Consider the following 21741-nt stretch of genomic DNA (forward strand, 5'->3'; position numbering starts at 1 on the left):
ACCATGTACCTGTGTTTGAATTAACAGCACTAATTTAGTCACTCTCCTGTTAGTCAAGGACCAGCTCTTATTCTCTTATTCAGAATACAATCATAAACAACAGGTAAAACATGGCTTGTCGACAATGGCGATGTGAAATCTGCATTCGCCAGTCCTGGATACATTATTTGAAGAGGCTACAAAAACCTTCTCTAGAGTTGTGTGTGCTCAACCATATTTTCAAATCCTAATGAATTAGGCAGTGTTGAAATCTTAGGTTACAGGAATAGTGAGGTTAATAATACTCTCACCCTGTATTTGAGATTATGATATGTATACTCAACTTTGTGAAACAAGAGTCAGATTACACATTATGTTAAATGCACTGTTGGCCCTGATGCTCTTTTTAAATTAGATAGTATGGGGGGATCCCATACTATACTGTGACTGTGAAAGAAGGGGGACATTAATTGTTTGTCACCACTAGAATCCCAAGCCAGACTCTACCTCCATTGCTTCTATTTGTCTATTGAAGAAAAACTCCCATTGATATCAATGGGAGATTCCCTCCTGGGATAAACAGCTGCATGAAGTTGAATCAGAATTTTGGTGGGGCAGAGGGTTAACTGTCCCACCCCACCCCCATGCTACAACTCCAGTTTGATCTAGTTTGGGACCCCTTCTGCAGCTGCTATATAGTAAACAAAAATTAAGCGTGTCAGGGCCAATTACGTGTGGACCTAGGTATTGGTTTCAAACTCTAGTGCTACTTTCTCTGGAATTCCCCACTGTACATTGAGAGCATGACCATTCCTGGCTTTATGATCACTCTATCCATTTCCAACTTTTCCCATACTTCCCTCCCTTCCTCCACAACAGTCTTATTGTTGGAAATATATAGTTACCAAGACTTGGTAACCAAGTACATTTCAAACAATAGGAAGTCTTTTTTTTTTTCCTTTTGGATGTTTTTTTCCTTCTAGCTGTTGGATGTTCATGGCAAGAGACATGAGTTATTTTGGCCCGAGCATACCATATCATGGTATCTCCTCTAGTGATGCAATGTCATAATAATTACATATCAACTTTTGTATCTGTTTTACAGTATATTCCAATCCATTGGATTAGTATACATGACCTGTTTTTGATTATCAAAGATGTATTATAGTCAAAGACAAATTCTTCAAAATGTAATTAAGGCTAGATGAGACATTGCAAGTAACATACAGAAAAGTGAAGTAGAAAATTGTAAATCACACAAAAAACATTTTGTGTGCATCAACTGAAATAAGAACAAAAAATTAATCTTTCAGACTTTTTACAGCAAATTGTTAACATTTTGCGTACATCTTGTCCAAATTCTTTTGATTCAGAATACCTCTCTAAAGAAAAATGGCTATACAAAACAACACTCATTTTCTCAGAAATACTGTTTTGGATTAAATCAAAGTGTTCTTTTATTCAGCCTATTAATAGGAACAGGGACCCACATTTTGATCAGTTGTGTGTGGTTACATTTGTTTGGATAAAAAGTAATTATGCCTTAGAAAAGAAATGTGTTCCCCGTTGCACCCCTCTAGAAAAAGAACTTTAGAGAGCAGCTACTTCCAGGAGACTTATTCCTCTTCTTGTCTGGATGCCAATTCTATGAACTTTGTACTTTATTTGCACAGCACAATTTGCTTTTGTTTCTAAGCTGTAGTTAGATGTTGGAAGTTCAAAGCAGTGAGCACATAGCATCAGATGGACTTAACCCCTGGGGTTTTGGAAGAAATTACATCATTCATGGTTCACTGATGTCAACAAACTCTTTTTCTGGCGGAGGTCCACCTCGATACCAACTGCATGTTCCATCACTGCGCTTGATACAGGCATAATGCTTTGCTTGATGGCCATAAAGCTTCCTCTCTATCAGCCAATCTGTCCACAGACACTCATTTGGTGTAGTAATAGTGCAGGGCACCATGTAGCAGGTAGAAATCTAAATATAAAGAATTACGTTAATTGAACACGTTTCTTTGTTGAACTATATAGATGCAAAAGAAGCTGTCTTCTACTGAGAAAGGATCTGTTCACCTAACTCAGTATTGTCAACAATGTCAAGCAGTGATTCAAAGATCTTGTATGTAGGGCTGGAGCCCTACTGGGTGATGCCAAAGATTAAACCTGGGACCTTCAGCATGCAAGGCATGTGCTGTACCACTTAGCTTTGACCTTCTCCCTTAGTAGTTCATAGTTTGCCAGTGAAAGTTGCACCTATCCATAACTATAGTAATAGTGGCACACAGTATTTAATACACTGAAGAGAAATAATTTGTGAATTATATGGAGAAATTCAAATGACCTTCAAGCGAAGAGATGCAGAAGCCAGTTTAGACCACTACAATGTGTCCTAGGGAAGCGTGTGTATCCTAATGAGGATACTCGTAGGTGGATTCTATTAGAATAGAATTGTAGATAAATTTAGACTTACTTCATATATCTTCTACTGTAAATTAGCAACTGTCCCTTTAGGAACAGGGTCTATATCAGAGGCCCTCTTCTCATCTGTCTATCACTTTTCAATTGATTTCACCTGTGATGTGGATGAGGCACATGGGGGCAGGTGGTACCACAACCTCAACTTCTGCTTATCGTGACTGAAGAAGGTACTCAGCTAGCTGAGGATAGCCTTTTCTAGGCAGGATCCCACTCCTCTGTAAGGATCAGGATCAGACCATGATGGTACTGCTGGACCCAGTTCTACTCCTCAATTCTCAAGTGGAGGTTGTGGCTTAGAGCGCCTTGTATCAGGTTTGGATGATACACAAAATGTGCCCAGTGCTGGACAGTAAGCTCCCAACCATTGTCATTCATGCTTGGTGACTTCTAGATTAGATTGCTTTAGATTAATCTGGATTGATCATGGAGATACCAGGAGATTAACATGCTCTTGGAAACTTCACTTAATTTAAAATGTGATATCCTGCTTTTTGACAGGTACAAATCAATTTTCTCCTATGAGACCTATTCTGAAGCATCTGCACTGATTACCAGTTTGTTTCCAGGTTCCGTTCAAAGAACTGGTTCTCACTTTTAAAGCCTTACAATACTGAAACCTAGAGTTTTTCGCTTCTGAGCATGCTGTCGGAGTGCCTTTTATGACTGGTGCTGTCCGTTTATAATTGGTCCATTAAAATGCAAATCCTATCAGGTCTAATTCAGTCGGGCAGGCAAGGTGATTTTAAGCAGTGGAAGAAATGCATTCTAACAAATGGTCAACTAAAAATGACGTTCTAGGCATCAATAGTGTGTCATTGGATTTTATATACTCACTTTACAGCCGCAGCCCATTTGATATCTCTGATTTAAACTCTTCTTCTGAGATAAGGTCAGGTCATCCCATGGTTCAATGTAATTGCACAAATGGATAAGAACTTTGCCATCATTTAAAATTTGCCCTGTGTTAGAGAAGGCAGCAAAATAAAGGAAAAGACTCATTCCTAACACTAGAGGTATAACCCACATCCATTTAAAGAAACTTTCATTGGTTTTACTGAACCACTTTTAGTGAAGTAAATAATTTTATTGAAGTAAATCATAGATTTCATTATGTGATAATATTGTGAAGCAACACTGAAGATATTGTAGTATTGCAGCCTCAAAGATTTGTGTACATCTGGACTCCCACCATTTAAAACATTTTAAAAGTTTTAAGATTATGATTTTAAAAATCCCTGTTTTTTTATATTTTTGCCCATTTTCCCATCTAGTTTGGACTTTTCTAACTCCCCAAAATGTTCATAATGCCTCCACTTAAAAAAAAAAAAAAGCTGCTGAGACATCCTACTGCAATATCCATTGACCTGGAATGATTCCCTGAGACTCTTTACACTGTCAGTTGCTTTTCTCCACATCTGGCTTCCCCCAGAACTAAAGGTCCTCAGCATCCCCACTGCTAGGACTGGCATGTGACAGCTGGTTGGGCATCCAAGCCCACTTGCCTAAGTTAAGAGGCTGGTAGGGATGTCCACGTGGTCATAAATCATCCAATAGGATGAACCAGTTACATCATCAACATTGGGTTTTTTATGATCATGCACAAGTATGCTAAGATTGTGTTGTAGTGGCTCATCAATGAAAGCAGCTGCTGCTTGGCAAAAGACACACCTGCTCATGTGTGAGTGAAGGGACCATACTCCTAGGATGCTAACTAGAAGGGGGACAGAACTCAGCTAAATACATCAGTGCATTTGTTTTAATGTTTGCCAATAATAATAATAATAATATAATATATTTCTATACCACCTTTCTTGGTCCTCAGATTTCTCCTCGGTCTTTATTCAAGGCAGTTTACATAGGCAGGCTAATTAAATCCCCATAGGGATTTTTACAATTTGAAAGAAGGTTCTATATTTCAAGAAACCACAACATTCAGATGTTTCTTTCTGATCCGGTCGCAACATTCTGGCCTCCATCCTCCCATGCTCAGAGCAGATGGAATAACTCGGCTCAGCTTGTCAGCTGCTTCAAGGTCACACGGTGCCGGTGGCCTCGAACTGGCGACCTGCGGATGTTATCTTCAGGCAAATGGAGGCTCTACCCTCTAGACCAGACCTCCTGCCCCACAATAACCCTGCTTTATCATTTGTTTACCTTTTTATACTTGTTTTGTTTATGCGCATTCCCCTGATTGCTGTTGTTCCTTCAGCTTTTCAATAAAATCTTTATAGTTTTTACTGGTTTACCTGCCTACACCTAGTTTACACCTAGTTTACCAGATCATCACAGGCCCTCCCTTGAACTGTGGGGAACCCTCTTAACCTGGGAGGAAACCCAAGACAACCTCCTTCTGCCTGAGCGTCCCAACTTTGATGGTGAAAGTGGAAAGTCTTCAGTAAATTACCCAGTAAATTCCAGTCTGACCTGTCAGAATAGTGAAGTGGACAGCAAGAGAGCAAGTGCCAGCACTAACAGCTAGGTACTGCACTCCATTATTCTTTCCCTTTCTCTTTCACAGATAGCATCTATAGTATTATACAAGCTCTTGTTTGAATGTCCTCACTCATTACAGTAGTTTAGTATATACAGTCTGACAATCTCCTTATGGTGGTTTGGTTCCAGCCCCCCACCAGCGGATAAGGAATTCCATGTATGCTGGCGTCCACTCCAAAGCTCGTACAATTACTTACCTGGAGCCTCTGGAGGCCTCTCCTTGGTTTTGCTGAGCCAGCAACCCACTCAACCTCAGAATGGCCCACAGGAAACCTCCAGAAGCTACTTCCAATGCAGAAGCAAACTGAAAGTTGCCTGGAAGTAGCTTCCAGAGACTCCTAAGGGTACATTCTGAGGCCCATGGAGAATAATAGAGTGTGTGCAAGCCAGAAGAGGCCTCCAGAGGCTCTGAGTAAGTAATTATGGGGAGCCTCTGTATTTGGAGATGTGGAGGGTGTCCACTGTATTTTGTGCACTGCTTTAACTTGAATGTACTCTACCTGTAAGGAGATATTGCTTCTTGTTGTTGGCTTCTAGTTTCACTCCACAAAGAGATGAATCAAAAGGAGTGAAGACATACTGAACATCTTTCAATTTTTCAAACCCTTTAAACATCTGTGTTTGAAAAACAATAAGAAAAGAAAAGCTACATTCTGTAGCTAAGAATGTATAAAAATACATAAACATTTCAGGCGTTCTGTAGGTGCTTAATATAGTGCTACATTATTAAACCATATTAGTTATGCAGTTACTTTTGTAGATATTTAGCTATGCAATCTTGTGCTGCTTTGCACAAAATGAACATTGTACTGTTAGTCTCTACAAAATGGAATAGTGAATTAACACAGTGATGTTTAATATACATGATTGTCATCCAAATAAATACTAGGGCACAATCCTAACCAGGTCTACTCAGAAGTAAGTCCTATTTTGTTCAATAGGGCTTACTCTCAGGAAAGTGTGGTTAGGATTGCAGCCTTAGCCTGATAATTTAAGGATAAATTCCAATGATGTACTAAACCCTGTCTGTAGTATGAATGATGCTATGAAGTATGAATGATGAAAAGTGATATCATCTCTTTTCAGCACAATTCTCTGCCTGTTTACTCAGAAGTAAATTCCACTTTGTTTAGTGGGGCTTACTCCCAGATAAATGTATACAGGATTGCCACCTTTGGAACATATTACAAATCTCAAAATTGCATTCATGCAACTTTAGCCTCTATTCCTGTGAGGATTGTCGTTTCTTCTTTGTGTAGAACTCTTGTGAAAACATTTCAGGATTATTGCAATGACTATACATCTGCTTGTAAGCTCGAACTTTTCACTGTTTATATGTGTTTGCAAAGTAAGAACTCATATATACACATTCAGATGGTAATGATGTCATGGGTATAATGTCAATATGAGGCCCAGCTGTAATTCTGTGCAAGGCGTGAGGGATATTTGTTCCTGAAATGTCCCAATAGAACTCTGTAGAATGCTTTTATATTTTTAAAAAAGACACATAAGCTATGTCTGAAAGTAAACCACAGAATGTGGAACACCTTCTAAATGTCATCAATTGCTATGACCCAACTGAAATCTAACCATAAAGGTGCTCTCATTATTACATCATCCTATTCACTGACAGCTGTAGACAGCTCTGAAGTTCAAAGCAGCATTAAGTATAACTGGAAAATGGGTGTATAATATTCTGTTAAAATACTAAATGGCAAGGTGTTGTAAAGTAATGGCAGCAGCTAATAAATAATGTGTCGTCATCCAGCGTATTAAACTGTCTTATACTCAGTCAGACCATTAGTCCAGTATTGTCCACTGTGGCTTGCTTTGGCTTTCGAGGGTTTCAGTCCTCAGGGTTCTCAGTCCGGACTGGTATGGACAGGGATGAACCTTGTACTGTACTGCTGAACTGTGGCCCCTCCGCCCATCATCACAACACTTCAGATTTATCCAAGCAGATGAAATAATTGCAATGTATGTTGATCAGGTTTACCTGAATATTTTATTTTTACTTGTAAGGGACAGAAATTGCGGTAGTCTCAACCTTATAAACATTATTTTAGTATGCACGATGTTTTCTTCAGCTTTGAAACTAATGGAAATTGTGGCAGTAGTTGCAGGTTAGAATTTGACCCCCCAGGTGGGGAAAAAATAATGTTCTAAAGCAAGGGTGGCCAACCTGCAGCACATATGCCACTAGTGGCACACTGACTCTTTCTGATTGGCATGCATGAAGTTGCCATATATTTTTGAAAAACTTTTAAATGATAACAAAGAATTATTACAAAAATCAGCAAAGAAAGAAAACTGCAAACAGCAGTTTACAGTTTGCTTTCTTTCTTTGCTACTTCTTACACAACAAACCTTCACGTTTCTAATGCTGCAGTGTGCACACTAAGGGTGGCCACACCTACTGTGCTTGACTTGCTTTGACTGGAAAACAGGCAGAAAGGTAAGAAAATAATGATGAATAGGAGAGAAAGTCAATAGGGCAAATGCTAGAGAGCTGCATTCCACTAACAGGCATGTCACTTGCTTACCCAAGAAGTCTTGGGGTGGGCTGTGGAAGGCAGCAGGGGACAAGCAGGACAGCGCAGAGATGGCCAATGAGATCAGCAAAGGCCAGATGGCCCAGCTGTGTGGAGATACCATCTTTGAGAAAATCAGTCACAAAGAGGTCCTGGCTAAGTTCATCTTTGATAACAAGAAAGTGAGCAAGCAGAGGGGGTCTGGGCTGTGCAGAAGGGCAGTGAACACACTTTATATAGACTTTGGAATGGGTTCCACAAGGCCAGACTAAAGGTCCATGCAAGCTGTCTTTCTGGCCTCATCAGCAGTCAGCCAGGTGTCTTTGGAAAGCCCCAAATAGGCAATAGCATTCTCATGTTTTTTGCTCTGTACCATCTGGTACTTGGAGATATACTGCTCTTGAACTTGGAGGCTCTATTTAGCTAGCTTCGTAATCACTAAAAAAGACATTAAAGTGGAGTGACATGTTCAAGATTTTCTACATAAAAAGTGGCACATCTTGTGCTGCGGGTTGGCCACCCCGTACTTAAGATTACAGTGTGGGTTCTTTGTTTCCTCACAAAATGTTAATCTCCACCTACTGATTAAATCTCTACCTACTAGTTTCCTTGTATCTAGAGTTCCTCTTTTTAAATTTCTGTTGCTGCTTTTATATTATGATATAGATGTTTTATATTTTAATCTACTCTTATATTTTTAATTTTAGTGTTCAATTGTTAAATATTTTTATTCAGATGTTTTATCTTCTACATGTTTTACTTTGATGTTGAGTACGAGAACAGTGGTATATAAATCTTTTAAATAAATATCTGTCATTGTATTTTTAATTATTTGTATCTTTTTTGCAAAGCAATCCCAAACTGACTTGAACCAAGTATTTGCTGAAGTTCACCTGTGGCTCTTTGTATCTCTCCATATCTAATGAGAGCATAAATATGAAACAAAGCAATAACTTCCCCTTGCCTGAACTTGTCTCCCATGCCATGACACATATGTTGATTACGTGTGATTTGACGGTGCCTTCTGACAAATTAATAGCAGGGCTTCATATTACAAAATGTGACACAGATTCAGATGCAACACAGAAGCCCATAAATAGAACGCACAGTGCTAAAACATGGTTATATGCTTGAATAGATGCAAACCTTGGACTCAGAGGCTCCCTCTTCCCTTCTGCTTTGCTAGCAGGGAGGTTTAAAGCTTCTGATTTGATACAGAAACATGATCAGACATGATTATTTATTCATCTACATGATTAAATATTTGTGGTTATCTTCTAGTTTATGTTCATATCAATATTTGTATAAACAAATACTGATGTATATAAAGCTGACACTAGAATGGCTGGGAACTTGTTTTGTTCCTCTAATACAGCGATTTTCAACCTTTTTCATCTCATGGCATTAAAATTGTCAAGCCACACCCATCAGATTTTTGACCATTTACAAGGTACACCATGTTACCAGAGAGGGGCTCACATCCCCCATTGGCCCTACTAATAAATGACCTTCCCGCAAATTTCTGTGGCACACCTGTGGACCACTCGCAGCATACCAATGTGCCATGGCACAGTGGTTGAAAATGGCTGCTCTAATAATATACTAAAAGTAATATATTTACTATATAATAATAAATAATATTCTGGAAATATTTGTTCCAGTGTATTATTTGCTGGCATTTAATTCATAAAATAGGCAACGGAGTCCATGTACCTTTATTTGTTTGATTTCATACCGAATCATTTTGTGAGTGTCAACTGGATCATCACTTGCTGGAACCACCTTTTCACTTGAAATTTTTGCTCTAATCACTGTAAGAAAATGAAAAAGAAATGTTAATGGCAACAAAATGGATGTGTTCTTATTCCCTTGCTTTTTCTTTAGTGTTATGCAGTATTAGGATTATAAAGTACAGCTACTGTGCTAACATATTCAGTACTATTTATGTTTTTTCCCCAAAGCAAATAGCAGATTCTTCAAGACCAGAGTTTGAATGGATTGCTTATCTGAATTTCTTCACTTTTCCGGAAAAGCAGTCTTCTCTCAGATTCGGGTTTCTCCCTCCTAATACTGGCCAAAACAAGTGGAAAGGGAAAAGGCTGTCAGGGTGGGCTTGCTTCACATCTCCGTTTTGAGATCATGAGAAAAGGAGGAGCTCCTGTTCTTATACCAGTCCATCTGATGAACAGCACCGCTAATGGTTTCAGAACCACTGTATCTCACTTGGTAGCAGCTCCTCACTTGTTAGGTGAGGCAACTGCTGCCAGAGTAAGTATTTGTATGACTGCTTTTAAACAGGTTAGTGCTGCTACCTTGAGAATGGGCTGGTGTATGGCAGCTCTTCCTGTGGCACTCGGGATAAAAGGCTAATCTGCCAATCCTGCAAACTGCTCCATCTTAGTCTTCCTGTTGTAGCTGCTGTGGCTGGGGAGAAAAAGTCCTCTCTCTTTTGGAGACTTTACAACAGATGACAGGGACTAAGAGCCCAGACCTGAGCTCGGCACACCAGCTAACCACTGGTGTGCACTGTCACAAACGTGTTGTAAGCACATTTGCAAGGGTTAGTGCCAGCTGAGTGCCAGAGCTGGGCCAGCACTGGTGGGAGGCCAGCAGTTCCCCACCCGGCACTCACCCAGACCACTGGGGCTGTGGAGAAGTGAGTTGGGGTGTGGGGGGAGGTGGGGAGAAAGTGTTCTGGGGTAGGGGAGGAGGTGTGGTGGGAGGAGGGAGGGGGTGGGAGAGGGGCAGTACCAGCAGAGCTCAGCTCCACCAGATCCTGAGCTTCATGTTGGACCATGTGGCCACCACAGAATTGAGTAGCCCCACTGCGGGGCTAATTCCCTTATCCAGGAGAAGTCCTCTTCTCCTGAGGAGCTGGCGGCAGCTGCCTGGGGCACACACTACAAACACCCCTTGAAGGCTGAGATAACAAAATGTAAAAATGAATTTTGGGATGGTTTCAATTTCCAGGTCCGGAAAGTCTACAGTTGTGATACAAGCTGCTGTTCTGGACATTTTTGCTCTATTTCCAGTTACTTATTTATTCATTAAAAATACTTCTAGATTCTTGAACATTTGTTTCTGAATGAAACAAATGAAGGGAAGGCAATAGAGACTTGTGTAACTGTTTTTCTCTGCTAAGTCATGGGGGCAATTGCAGATAATTATGAGCCTGCCTTCTTAACTTGGTGGCAAGGTGCCCACATCTTTTCCCTTCCAACTGGCGATACATACAAGTATTTATTGTCAAGCCACACCTAAGTATCGTTTTCCACTCTTTCTGCTTGCAAGCAAGGTAGGAAGACAAAAGAGAGCAAGTGCATGCATGTGAAGGGAGGATTGAATTCTCCATTGCCAACAAACAAAGAGGGATTTTGGGATGATTTCCCAATGTATCTGTTTGTAGTATGCAAAGGGAAGGCAGATGGGCGGGCAGCAGGAGGCAGGGCTGGGGTCATGCAGATCTGCTGGATCCTAGCCCCCATTCCCGAGCCTCTTCAGCCTAGAAAAGAGACGCCTGAGGGGGGACATGAATGAGACATACAAAATTATGCAGGGGATGGACAGAGTGGATAGGGAGGTGCTCTTTACACTCTCACATAATACCAGAACCAGGGGACATCCACTAAAATTGAGTGTTGGGCGGGTTAGGACAGACAAAAGAAAATATTTCTTTACTCAGCGCGTGGTCGGTCTGTGGAACTCCTTGTCACAAGATGTGGTGCTGGCGTCTAGCCTAGATGCCTTTAAAAGGGGATTGAACAAGTTTCTGGAGGAAAAATCCATTATGGGGTACAAGCCATGATGTGTATGCGCAACCTCCTGATTTTAGAAATGGGTTAAGTCAGAATGCCAGATGTAGGGGAGAGCACCAGGATGAGGTCTCTTGTTATCTGGTGTGCTCCCTGGGGCATTTGGTGGGCCGCTGTGAGATACAGGAAGCTGGACTAGATGGGCCTATGGCCTGATCCAGTGGGGCTGTTCTTATGTTCTTAGCTGCTGCAAGCCGCTCTGCTCAGACTTATGCCACCTCTTGAGGTGGCACAAATCCAAGGAGACCCTTTGTGGCTGCAGTCGCTTACCCGGGGTAAGGGGAAGAGTTTCGCCTTATCTCTGGCTGAGCCACTTTGGGTCCCTGTCCTGTGCTGGATATAGCACAGGCCTCCTGGCCTGCCTGTTCCAGTGCAAGATAGGATTGCGCTGTTAACTAGCTAGAGCTAGTAACTAGCTAGAGCTAGCAGGATTGGTATCTATCACTGTTATCCATGACCATAGGATGCTGCACAAGGCATGCCATGCCTTTTTTCATCCTTAGACAGGTAAGCCTCTTTCAAAAATGGAACATATACAGCCTGAGTACCACAGAGACAATTAAGAAGTGGGTTTACTCAGTAATAGTTTCATGCTATGGCCAAATAATCAATTTTAGCCTAGTTGACTCATTGTGTGTCAGATTGTGAATTATCCATCAGGGACTAGGAGGTTACTTATGGAAAAATAAGTATGGTCTGCGTATAATACTTATAACCTAACAAATTTCTGTTCAGCCTGTCTAACCCCTGAAATAGTAGCATGTCATTATATTGCTCTTCTTTTTACCCTTACTGACTCCCCTATTCATTTTAAACTCCATTTCTTGCTTCCAAGTTTTTACGTTCTCATAGCCCTCAATATTTTTCATCTCTTACTATTTGTCCCTTGACATTTCCTCCACTTAGCTGGTACCATTCTAGTTTCCAAGCCCTCTTCTATTCTTCTTTCCCCGCCCTCTTCTCTTTGACTTTTCCACCCTGATAATTTCTTCTTCCATTTACCTACCCTTTAGCATTTCAGTGTCATTCCCTAATTTCTACCTTCTACACTGAAGGTGGGAAACATGAAGCTCTCAGCTTTCATTTTTTAAAAATGCTGAAGATTTGAGACTTAATCATTGTGGAAGTTTTTCTATTTAAAGCAGTCAAATTTCTTCTTTTTACTATTTTTTTCTGTTTCTGTTGGCATGCAGCTCTCATTTAATAGTTGTACAGATGGTTTCATTTTCAACAACTTTTGCGTTCAATGATTTAAAAACTTAGGTCTGTTGAAAGGAATTTGGGCTCCTGGGAAATAAACATCCATAGCCCATGCACACTTCAGTCACAGGATCTTCAGACAGCTAGAACATCTACCATATGATATAAATTCCACAGGAAAGAGAAGAGAATTCTACAACTATTCCTGGCCAACCAACTGTGGTTCTCTGGGGTCTGAGTCAGCAGTCAGAAATTGCTATATGCTCCTCCCTCTCCCCTCTCCTCCCAGGCTAAGTGACAGCAAAGGAGGGTTAGGAAACCTGTTTGAATCATATGTCTGGTGAGGTATGTAGGTCCTGGAAATTCTCCCCGTCCTTCATTGCTGTTTTACAGACTCCAGGGATAATTATATGTAAATGAAAAATATATACACGGACACATGATGCTTTTTTCAAAGTGACCATTATGGACCTAACAGCCCATCCATGGGCCAAAGTACTTTTTTATTTGATTTGATAGCTTTTAGGGGGATAATGCTATATGGTTTTTTTTCCCCCCTTGATACAGTATTGCAAAAGACCAGCTGTAGATTTTTCTGTCCTGCAGTCATAAAAAAAAATACACATCTCTAAAGGACTGGTTAACCAAAATTGTAATGATGAAGGCACTCTCATGCGTAGCAGTATAGATTGTCTCTTCCAATTTCTCTTTAGCAGTATGCAATTCTCTTCTTTTAGCTTGAGTCATGCATCATTAAATTGATAAATGGTAGCCAATTTGGAAATATCAACTGTGATAATTATTCAAATTAGCTAGTTTTCATTCTTTCAATGTTAAAATATTGGATCACCCAAGTTTGCTGATTAATATGTCAGTGGCTTTTAATGAGTTCCAGAGCTTCAGAAGCCATAACAAAATTGCTGACAGGCACTTTGAGGTCTTATATGTTGAGGTTCTTGGGTTTGTAAATATAAGAGATTAAAAAAAAAATTTCTTTTCCACAGCAAAAAAAAAAAAGGCAAAAAAAGTACAGTTTGGAATTCAGCAAATGATTAAACTTCCAGAAGCCAGTTCATTGACCCACTAGAAAACAAGGAGGCAAGTACAGAACTCAGCTCTTATATATGTCCATGCTCTTATATAAGAGCTACTGTGGTAACCTGAAAGGCTTAGACCAGGGGTGTCAAACTCGTTTCAAATCAAGGGCCGAACAGCATTCATGATGCCTGCTGAGGGCTGGAAGTGATGTCATTAGGCAGGAAATGATGTTATTAAACAGCTCAAAACCAAAAATAAGCACCTTTTCTCTCTTAGGAACTGATTAGCTGCAAATGACAGAAGAGAAAATACGCAAAACTTGATCATATTTCAAGATACGGGAGGGCCCAATTTTCATGTGGGCTGCCCTTTCAGAAGTAACACCTCAGCACTGCTCAGCAGATGAGAGTCTGCGGGCCAGATAAAAAGCTTCCATGGGCCACATCCGGCCCCCGGGCCTTATGTTTGACACCCCTGGCTTAAACATAGGACTGAGTGGCGGGAGAATGCTAGCTTAGACCAGGGGTGTCAAACTTGTTTCATACCGAGGGCCAAATAGCATTCATGATGCCTGCTGAGGGCCGGAAGTGATGTCATTAAACAGGTCATAATAAAAATAAGCATTTTTTTCTAACTTAGGAACTCATTAGCTGCAAACAACAGAAGAGAAAATACACAAATCTTGATCATATTTCAAGATATGAGAGAGCCCAATTTTCACGTGGGCTGCCCTTTCAGCAGTAACACCACAGCACTGCTCAGCACGTGAGAGTTTGAGGGCGAGATATAAAGCTTCCGTGGGCCGCCTCCGGCCCCCGGGCCTTATGTTTGACACCCGTGATGTAGACTTTAGGAAGAGCCTCCTCAATATGGCATCTCATGCTGCCCCACACAGCAACTTCTAAGCATCAAAGATGCTTATGAATTGAATATAACCACCTTGAATACCTGAAATGGCCCAAAGGCCACCAACTGACCATCTTCAGTCTGAAAAGAACCTTCCTATTTATAGCTATTTAGACAGCAAAGGGGGGAAAGAGCTGGAATGCTGCAGAATGTTGTGAAAGAAACTGCACCTATCAAATGTGTCAGTGTACCAGGTTAGGAGCTCGGTTGTCTTTCCTCACTTGCAGAGCATAGCTGGCTCTTGTTGTAGTAGTAGCTATCTTATGACCACTAACACCTTCATTTATTTATTTAGGCTGTCAAACTGCCTAAGGTCATGCAGAGTGTACAGGACCATGTCTGCAGGCTAACAATATTTGGGCGCAATCCTAACCCCTTATGTCAGTGCTTTCCAGCACTGGCATAACAGTGCCGATGGGACATGTGCTGCATCCTGCAGTTGGGTGTCACTCATGGAGGCCTTAAGAACATAAGAACAGCCCCACTGGATCAGGCCATAGGCCCATCTAGTCCAGCTTCCTGTATCTCACAGCAGCCCACCAAATGCCCCAGGGAGCACACCAGATAACAAGAGACCTCATCCTGGTACCCTCCCTTTCATCTGGCATTCTGACATAGCCCATTTCTAAAATCAGGAGGTTGCACATGCACATCATGGCTTGTAACCCGTAATGGATTTTTCCTCCAGAAATTTGTCCAATCCCCTTTTAAAGGCGTCCAGGCCAGATGCCATCACCACATCCTGTGGCAAGGAGTTCAACAGACCAACCACACGCTGAGTAAAGAAATATTTTCTTTTGTCCATTCTAACTCTCCCAACACTCAATTTTAGTGGATGTCCCCTGGTTCTGGTGTCATGTGAGAGTGTAAAGAGCATCTCTCTATCCACTCTGTCCATCCCCTGCATAATTTTGTATGTCTCAATCATGTCCCCCCTCAGGCGCCTCTTTTCTAGGCTGAAGAGGCCCAAACACCGTAGCCTTTCCTCATAAGGAAGGTGCCCCAGCCCAGTAATCATCTTAGTAATCATCTTAGTCACTCTCTTTTGCACCTTTTCCATTTCCACTATTTCTTTTTTGAGATGCGGCACTATATCTCAGAGTAAGGGAATGCTTGTTCCCTTACCTCAGAGCTGCATTGCCCTTATGTTCATGCTGGAAAGCACTGACATAAGAGGTTAGGATTGTGCCCTTTGTCTCTAGAACACAACCCACAGTTTGAGAATCACTGTCTAGAAGTTATGAAAAGAGGAGCCCTGACTGACAGCCTTCTTTATAGTTAGGATTTTTGCTTACCTTGTGCATAAATAACAAAATCCATTCTCCTTTTAGCATAGCTTAAGGTAGGGTGTGCATTTTGTCCAGCACAAAAGGCTGCATTGTATGTTTAAAGTGGCACTTTCACTCATACATCCCTATGCCCGAGGCCATCATGGGATCTACATCTTAATGTTTGAAATTTTTTTGATGGGTACAGAGCCAGGACATCTAAGCTAATTGCCTAGATTTAGGAGCCGCCGCAGGCAGCCCCATTGCTTTGGCTGGACTGGCAGCCTGCAAACAGCCGCACAGGGCGTGCATTCCTCGTACTGCAGCACAGTGGCAAGGCCCCGGCTGCCAGGTGGTCCCAACCTTGCCTCAGAGAGCCTTAGTATGAGCACACCTGCCCCCAGGAGGCTGCAGGCAGCCTCTTCGCCCCAGCCAGACCTGCGGCAGAGCAACGCAGGCCACACCAAATCCTCTGGCGGGCCACATTTGGCCTGCAGGCCAGGGTTTGGAGACCCCTGGACTAGAAGACAGATGCTGAAACATCACTCTGCTTTGACTCTAATGTAACCTCCATTGTGTTGGGCACTTGCTGACATTACAGTATAAAGTACATTACAGAAGTAAAATCTTGCCCTTGAATAGCTAAGTCTGATCTAAAATGAAGGATCACAACCAGCTGGCATAGTGGTTTGAGTGTTAAACTGGAGCAGTGGTTCTCAAACATTTTTGACTGGCACCTCCCTTGAACTACTGCACCATTGGCCGCAGCTCCCCATTAGGGCTACAATCTTATAGATTGTATAAAGTGGCAAATTTTTCACAAGAATTTTGCAATTCCACTGGCTGGTTTCCATGGCTTCCCGAGAGCCATATCTCACAGTTTGGGAACTACTGGGCTAGAGCATTAGACAAGTTGAAATCCAAGTCTAGCCAGTAAGCTCACAGAGTGCATTCCTAACTGCACTCCTGGCCTGTGCAGTAGCCACTGTGCCAGCCAAAGCCATAGCAAATGTGCCATAAAGCACATTCTCTGCACCTGGAGAGGCGGCTGCACCAGTGGGGAGGCCTGCACTGCTTCACCAACGCAGCATCCAGCCATTCCACCAGACAGTGCAGGTAAGACAGCCAGGTGGCGGAAGGCGTGGGGAAGGAGGTGGGAAGGGCACATTTCTGGGCAGAGGAGGGCGGATTGGGTCCGGAGGGGATGGGATTGGTGGAGGCTTATTCCACCATATCCTAACCTCACTCCCAGTGTTACACCAGGGTTTCCAGATTTGTCCCAGCTATATAGCTGGCATGGATCCGAGAAGCCCCATAGGGCAGTCTGGGGCTGAACATGGAGTAAGGAGGAAAATAACTCTTTACCTTGAGGAGATCTCTAGCTGTCTCCTGTCCTGTGCTATATACAGCACAGGCCATGCAGCTTGGCTGTGCCAGTCCAGGTTAGGATTGGGCTGTGAGTAAACATTGTGTAACATCAGCATATCCCTAATCAGGAAATCTGCCATCTTGTTCAACAGTATCATGTAAATAATGGCCATTGAAAGTGTTTTAAAAGCCCTCTTTTTCAGAGAACACTTAATAATTGCAAAAGGGAGGAAGTGCAGGTCAGATGATGGAACTTTGTGATGTCCTAAAAAGATACGTCAACAGTAAGCAAGCATTAGTCCATCACTATCATCTGGGAAATACTTTATATCCCCAGTAATACAAATATTTTAAATAAATGAATACTTTTTCAGATGAATACAACTTGACTCTTATCGCTTCCCAGTACAAGGAAATTTGTCTGGCCTTTCACTACCGTTTGGTGAACCAGAGAAGATATTCCAAAGCCAGAATACCCAGAAGCTCCATTGGCCTGGAGATGGCCAAAGACAAGCCCCACCCTTTCTTACCTGCTTCATCTGCATTTTAAATTCACAAATGAATATGTTGGGAGATGTTCCTGCAGCTTAATTCAGGCTGCGCACAATAATTTGAGTGGTGGAAGGATCATTCAGTTGTCCAGTGTTTAAGAAACTATTTTCTATGTTTAAAAAACTGCTGTTAATTTCTGAGTCCTGGAAAACCTCCTAAAATACATAGTAGTCACATATTTTTTTAAGCAAGTGTGGTTCATGTCAGAAATATAATGCTTAATGTTGACAAAATAGGGATTATTACCTTCTACAACTCTTAGAGTCTTGTCTGATATATATCAAGTATCATTTTTTCCTAGTACATTCAAGTCTGAGTTAAGCCATGATAGGTATTGGCATACCCCAGGAAGTGTTCAGTATTTCAAAGAAGTAGGTTGCAGAAAGCTAGGTTGTAAAGTTGTTTTTGCAAGGCTACACATAAAGTATCTGGTGGCTACTGGCTTTGTTTAGTATCCATTAGCTTCTGCTATGATATGGAAGCACAAATGAACTTAAAATTCACATCCTGGTTTTCTGTGTGCCATTATCCCACATGATATTCTGATTTTCCACAGGGTTCTTTGGCCTGTTTGGTAGTTGTGGGGTGATTCCAAACGAAGCATAACTTGAAGCGACAAAAGCTCCTCTGATTCGAATAGACAAAATGTCACTCCACTAATCACATAGACAAATGCTACAGTGAAAGTGCTCCTTCTTTCATCTTGGAAATGCTGAAGTTTCTGAATTAGCCAGAGGTCATTCAGCTAAGATCTGTTGATTTAACCAGTGCCTATGCAAACTATCCCTATTCATGTAATTTTTTTTAAAGGAGCAAAATGATAGAAAACCTAAAGACAAAAATAATGGTTTGACTCATTGATGTATTTTTCATGTTCCTGGTACCATATAATACAGAAGCATCCTTTGGTTGTTTTTCTATTAAGATCCACTGGTGCCATAACCTGAACAAGTATCAAGTAGTACAACTTCAAAAACAAGAATTATTTTAATAATATTACTGTTTTGAATTCTATAGCTCTACTTAAGTTGTGGGCAGAAAAAAGAACTCTGAATGTTCATCAACTCCTAAAGAAACAATTTTCCAACTTAAATGATTTATCATATTTAAATGCTATTTATATACTTAATATAATACAATAATTTATACTCTCCAGTTCATGCTCTGATCCTGGAACAGGCAGCATAAGGAATTAAATGCATATTCCTGAGTCTTTTCAACACAGCCTATTTCAAAGCAGAACTATGTAAGTGCAGTCTTATCCCTCTTAGAATATCGATACCTTTTCTGTGGTTAGCATATAGTAGAACTCCTTCTCCCTCTGTCACCCTTCATTTTTCCTGTCTTTTAATTTGGAAAAGTCATTATTAAGCTTGAAACAGCCAGTTTTTTGACCAGACTTTCAAAAGCAGGCACCTACTTCATACACTGGGATTCTCACGGTGTATTTGGGCATTGTCTTAAATTATAGGTGCCACCATGAACTGAAGAATTAAAATATCTTATACAAGAAATGGAATATAGACTATTTGGGCTTATAGCAAGTATATTTATCTACTTTCCACAACATCTAAGTTTTCCATAGCAGTTATAAATAGGGGGTTTCCACTCCCTCTTGCCCCTGGCACATCAGTGATCCAGAGCTCTACGTAAAAAAAGATTTGATCATCCAGATCAAATATAATATATATTCAGAATTTATCATGCCCTGGAACTAAACATTCTGCCTTGGTCAACCACATCAATGGGTGTATTTTTTCTCTCTTTGAAATCAAGAAACATACTGTAAGTTATATCAGTATAGCATTCTCCAAGGGCTATTTATGTAGAGCAGGAAAAAAAATTTGTTTCTATGAACTGCATTGGGGTGATCATCTCTACCCCTCCCCCTCTTTTTCTGTCTATTAACAGTTTTGCTTGCTCTGAACTAAACTTCAAGATGTCATAGTTCCAAAATTAATCACCAACAAAAATTCTATGTAAGTGTACAGTATTTCATTTGTGAGAAAAGTTTACACACCAGAAAAATGCCACAGGGATGCACGAGTACTAAGGTAGTTTGATTCCTTTATACTTGTTAATAGCTATTAAACTGAAGTAAAACAACTGTTACTTTTCCCTACACTTCCAGCCTGGCATGTTTGGTGTAGGTAATTTAATGAAAAGATTACTTAACATAGCCAGATTAAGAAAACAATTTAATTGATGGTCTTAAACAGAGTTTAGAGTTTGTCATGACTACAAAGATTTTCTATCAGCACATGAAAGCAATTAATCAGTATGCAGAAGGTATTGCCTGTTCCATAGAGATGCTAATTTTGTGACATTTTAGAAACTGATGTTCTACATTTTCTGTTCACTCTGGTTGGAAGCGAACTAGCCACGGTTTCAGCAGTTAAAATGGGGGGGGGGAACTAAGAAAATGTAACATTTTTGTATTTCAGTGTTGCCTAATTATGAAGCTTTGTTAGTACTGTACGTAGGCTGAATTCTTAGCAAAGAAATTCAGAAGATATATAGACAGATGTAGGGAGGTGTGTGTGTGAGAGAAGACTTGTGGAATAGCTTGCAAAAATGCTTATATATAATGGTGAATAACCTGTCAGGAGCCTGATGGTTCCTCTATTCAAAATGATTAAAAAGCAGATTGTTATAAGACCCAATGAGTGTCATTATCTTTTCAGTATCCTTTCTCAGGTAGCATAACCATTAGGAATTTCTATCGTCTATTTACAGTGTACATATTACATAATGATTATTCTAGGTATTAAATGTTAGCAGAACTCAGGTTCTTGTTTTTAAGAATAGCCCAGAAAGTATTTAGTACAGCAGTTTAAATAAATTGTTACAGAAAAAGCTGTCAAGCAAAAAGAAATGCAAACAAACTCCTTCCAAATGCTTTTGAAATGTTTTTATATTCTTGAAATCATTTTTAAACCTTTTTTAGAGATCCAAACTACCATTGTTAGCTATGAGCCCCTTGAGGGTTGCAGAGAAACATCACTTGATCTCACTTCTCTTACTTCCATACCAGCAGCATAAAAAGTGTATAGTGTTTATGACTCACCTAAAGAAGAATCACAAATGAGCTGCTGTGGATGTGCAGGGGCACAGCTGCAAGCTTCTATCAGCTCCTGTATTCTGAGAGTTAGAAGTAGCAGTGAAAATAACAGGGTACTGAGCAGAGGATTCATGCTGCTTGAAAGAAACACGTCTTGCTGGCCAGCTTGAAGAAAATGTTCTTTCACTCTTGAGTTTAGATATAAACTTCCTAATGACTGTCTGGTTTCTTCTCTGTGCAAGCAGCAGTTCAATTTCAGCAGACTTAAATTGCTTGGGGGGGGGGGGGGCAGAGAGCTCTCTCAGCTCAGCCTGAACATATTCTTATGTTAACTGACTTCTAATGTTCCTGACATAAGACCCCCTTATTTATGGTCCTGGCATTTACTTGTAACCCCGCCTTCCTTTAAGCAAAGAGTTCATCATTGGTGAAAATATTGTATGATAATTTCGTTATACTAAAAGAGAGGTTTCCTTATTTGATTGCATCACAGTTATGGTATGAGTCATTGCTAGAAATAACCAGGAAGGCCTTTCAGAAAATGCGTTCTTCTAGTTTTGAGAATATTTAGCAGAACAGAAAACAGACATGCCAGGAATACTGCATGCTATTTTGCATTTCTCTCATTGTCATAGTAAACTGCATGTCAAAACCCAATACTAATTTCCACTTTAAAACTCAGCTTTACTTCGACCACCTAATAAACATTTTCTTGGAATGACTTCTCTCGTTGCTGGTTACCCACACCATCATTCACAAAGGGGAAATGTTTCAGTGCTTTGCTAGTATGATCTAAACAGTCCTTAAAAGCAAAAAATAACAAGGGAGAGTTACAGTAATTTAGCTGCTACATCAGTGGTTTTCAACCTCTGTGCTCCCGTGAGGCAGCCTCAGGTGTGCTGCGGGGCCAGAGGAGACAGGCAGGAGCCGGTGCGCAGGGGAGAAGTGGCTGCTTTGACCCTCAGGCAGCAGCCAGTGAAAAAGGAGCAGCAGAAAAAGATGCTGCTTTGCATCTCCTGCTTCTGAGTGAGAGGAAGGCTGCAACCCAATCC

The 21741-nt window shown here is 40.9% G+C and overlaps 2 protein-coding genes across 2 annotated transcripts in view; one reads left to right on the forward strand and one right to left on the reverse strand.

Annotated features, from left to right (window-relative positions):
- SYN2 (synapsin II) overlaps positions 1 to 21741 on the forward strand; it is a 256351-nt gene that overhangs the window by 160597 nt on the left and 74013 nt on the right. The window lies entirely within an intron of this gene.
- Positions 1370 to 20934, reverse strand: TIMP4 (TIMP metallopeptidase inhibitor 4). Its single transcript, XM_066616979.1, has 5 exons — positions 20696 to 20934; positions 9198 to 9295; positions 5454 to 5568; positions 3295 to 3419; positions 1370 to 1960 (listed from the first exon to the last, which is right to left on the reverse strand). Exons 1-5 carry the CDS (start codon positions 20820 to 20822, stop codon positions 1763 to 1765), a joined length of 663 nt encoding a protein of 220 aa, XP_066473076.1. The 5' UTR covers positions 20823 to 20934; the 3' UTR covers positions 1370 to 1762.

This window comes from Tiliqua scincoides, chromosome 2 (assembly GCF_035046505.1).
Source record: "Tiliqua scincoides isolate rTilSci1 chromosome 2, rTilSci1.hap2, whole genome shotgun sequence".
Taxonomy (NCBI): Eukaryota; Metazoa; Chordata; class Lepidosauria; order Squamata; family Scincidae; genus Tiliqua; species Tiliqua scincoides.

What these genes read in the sequence shown, in the direction of transcription:
- TIMP4 (XM_066616979.1), bottom strand. Translation starts at nt 20,822, where the DNA reads ATGAATCCTCTGCTCAGTACCCTGTTATTTTCACTGCTACTTCTAACT. An exon ending in CATTTGTGATTCTTCTTTAG is followed by an intron (nt 9,296 to 20,695) that starts GTGAGTCATAAA and finishes ATTTTCTTACAG; the next exon opens with TGATTAGAGCAAAAATTTCA. An exon ending in ATGAAATCAAACAAATAAAG is followed by an intron (nt 5,569 to 9,197) that starts GTACATGGACTC and finishes TTTCAAACACAG; the next exon opens with ATGTTTAAAGGGTTTGAAAA.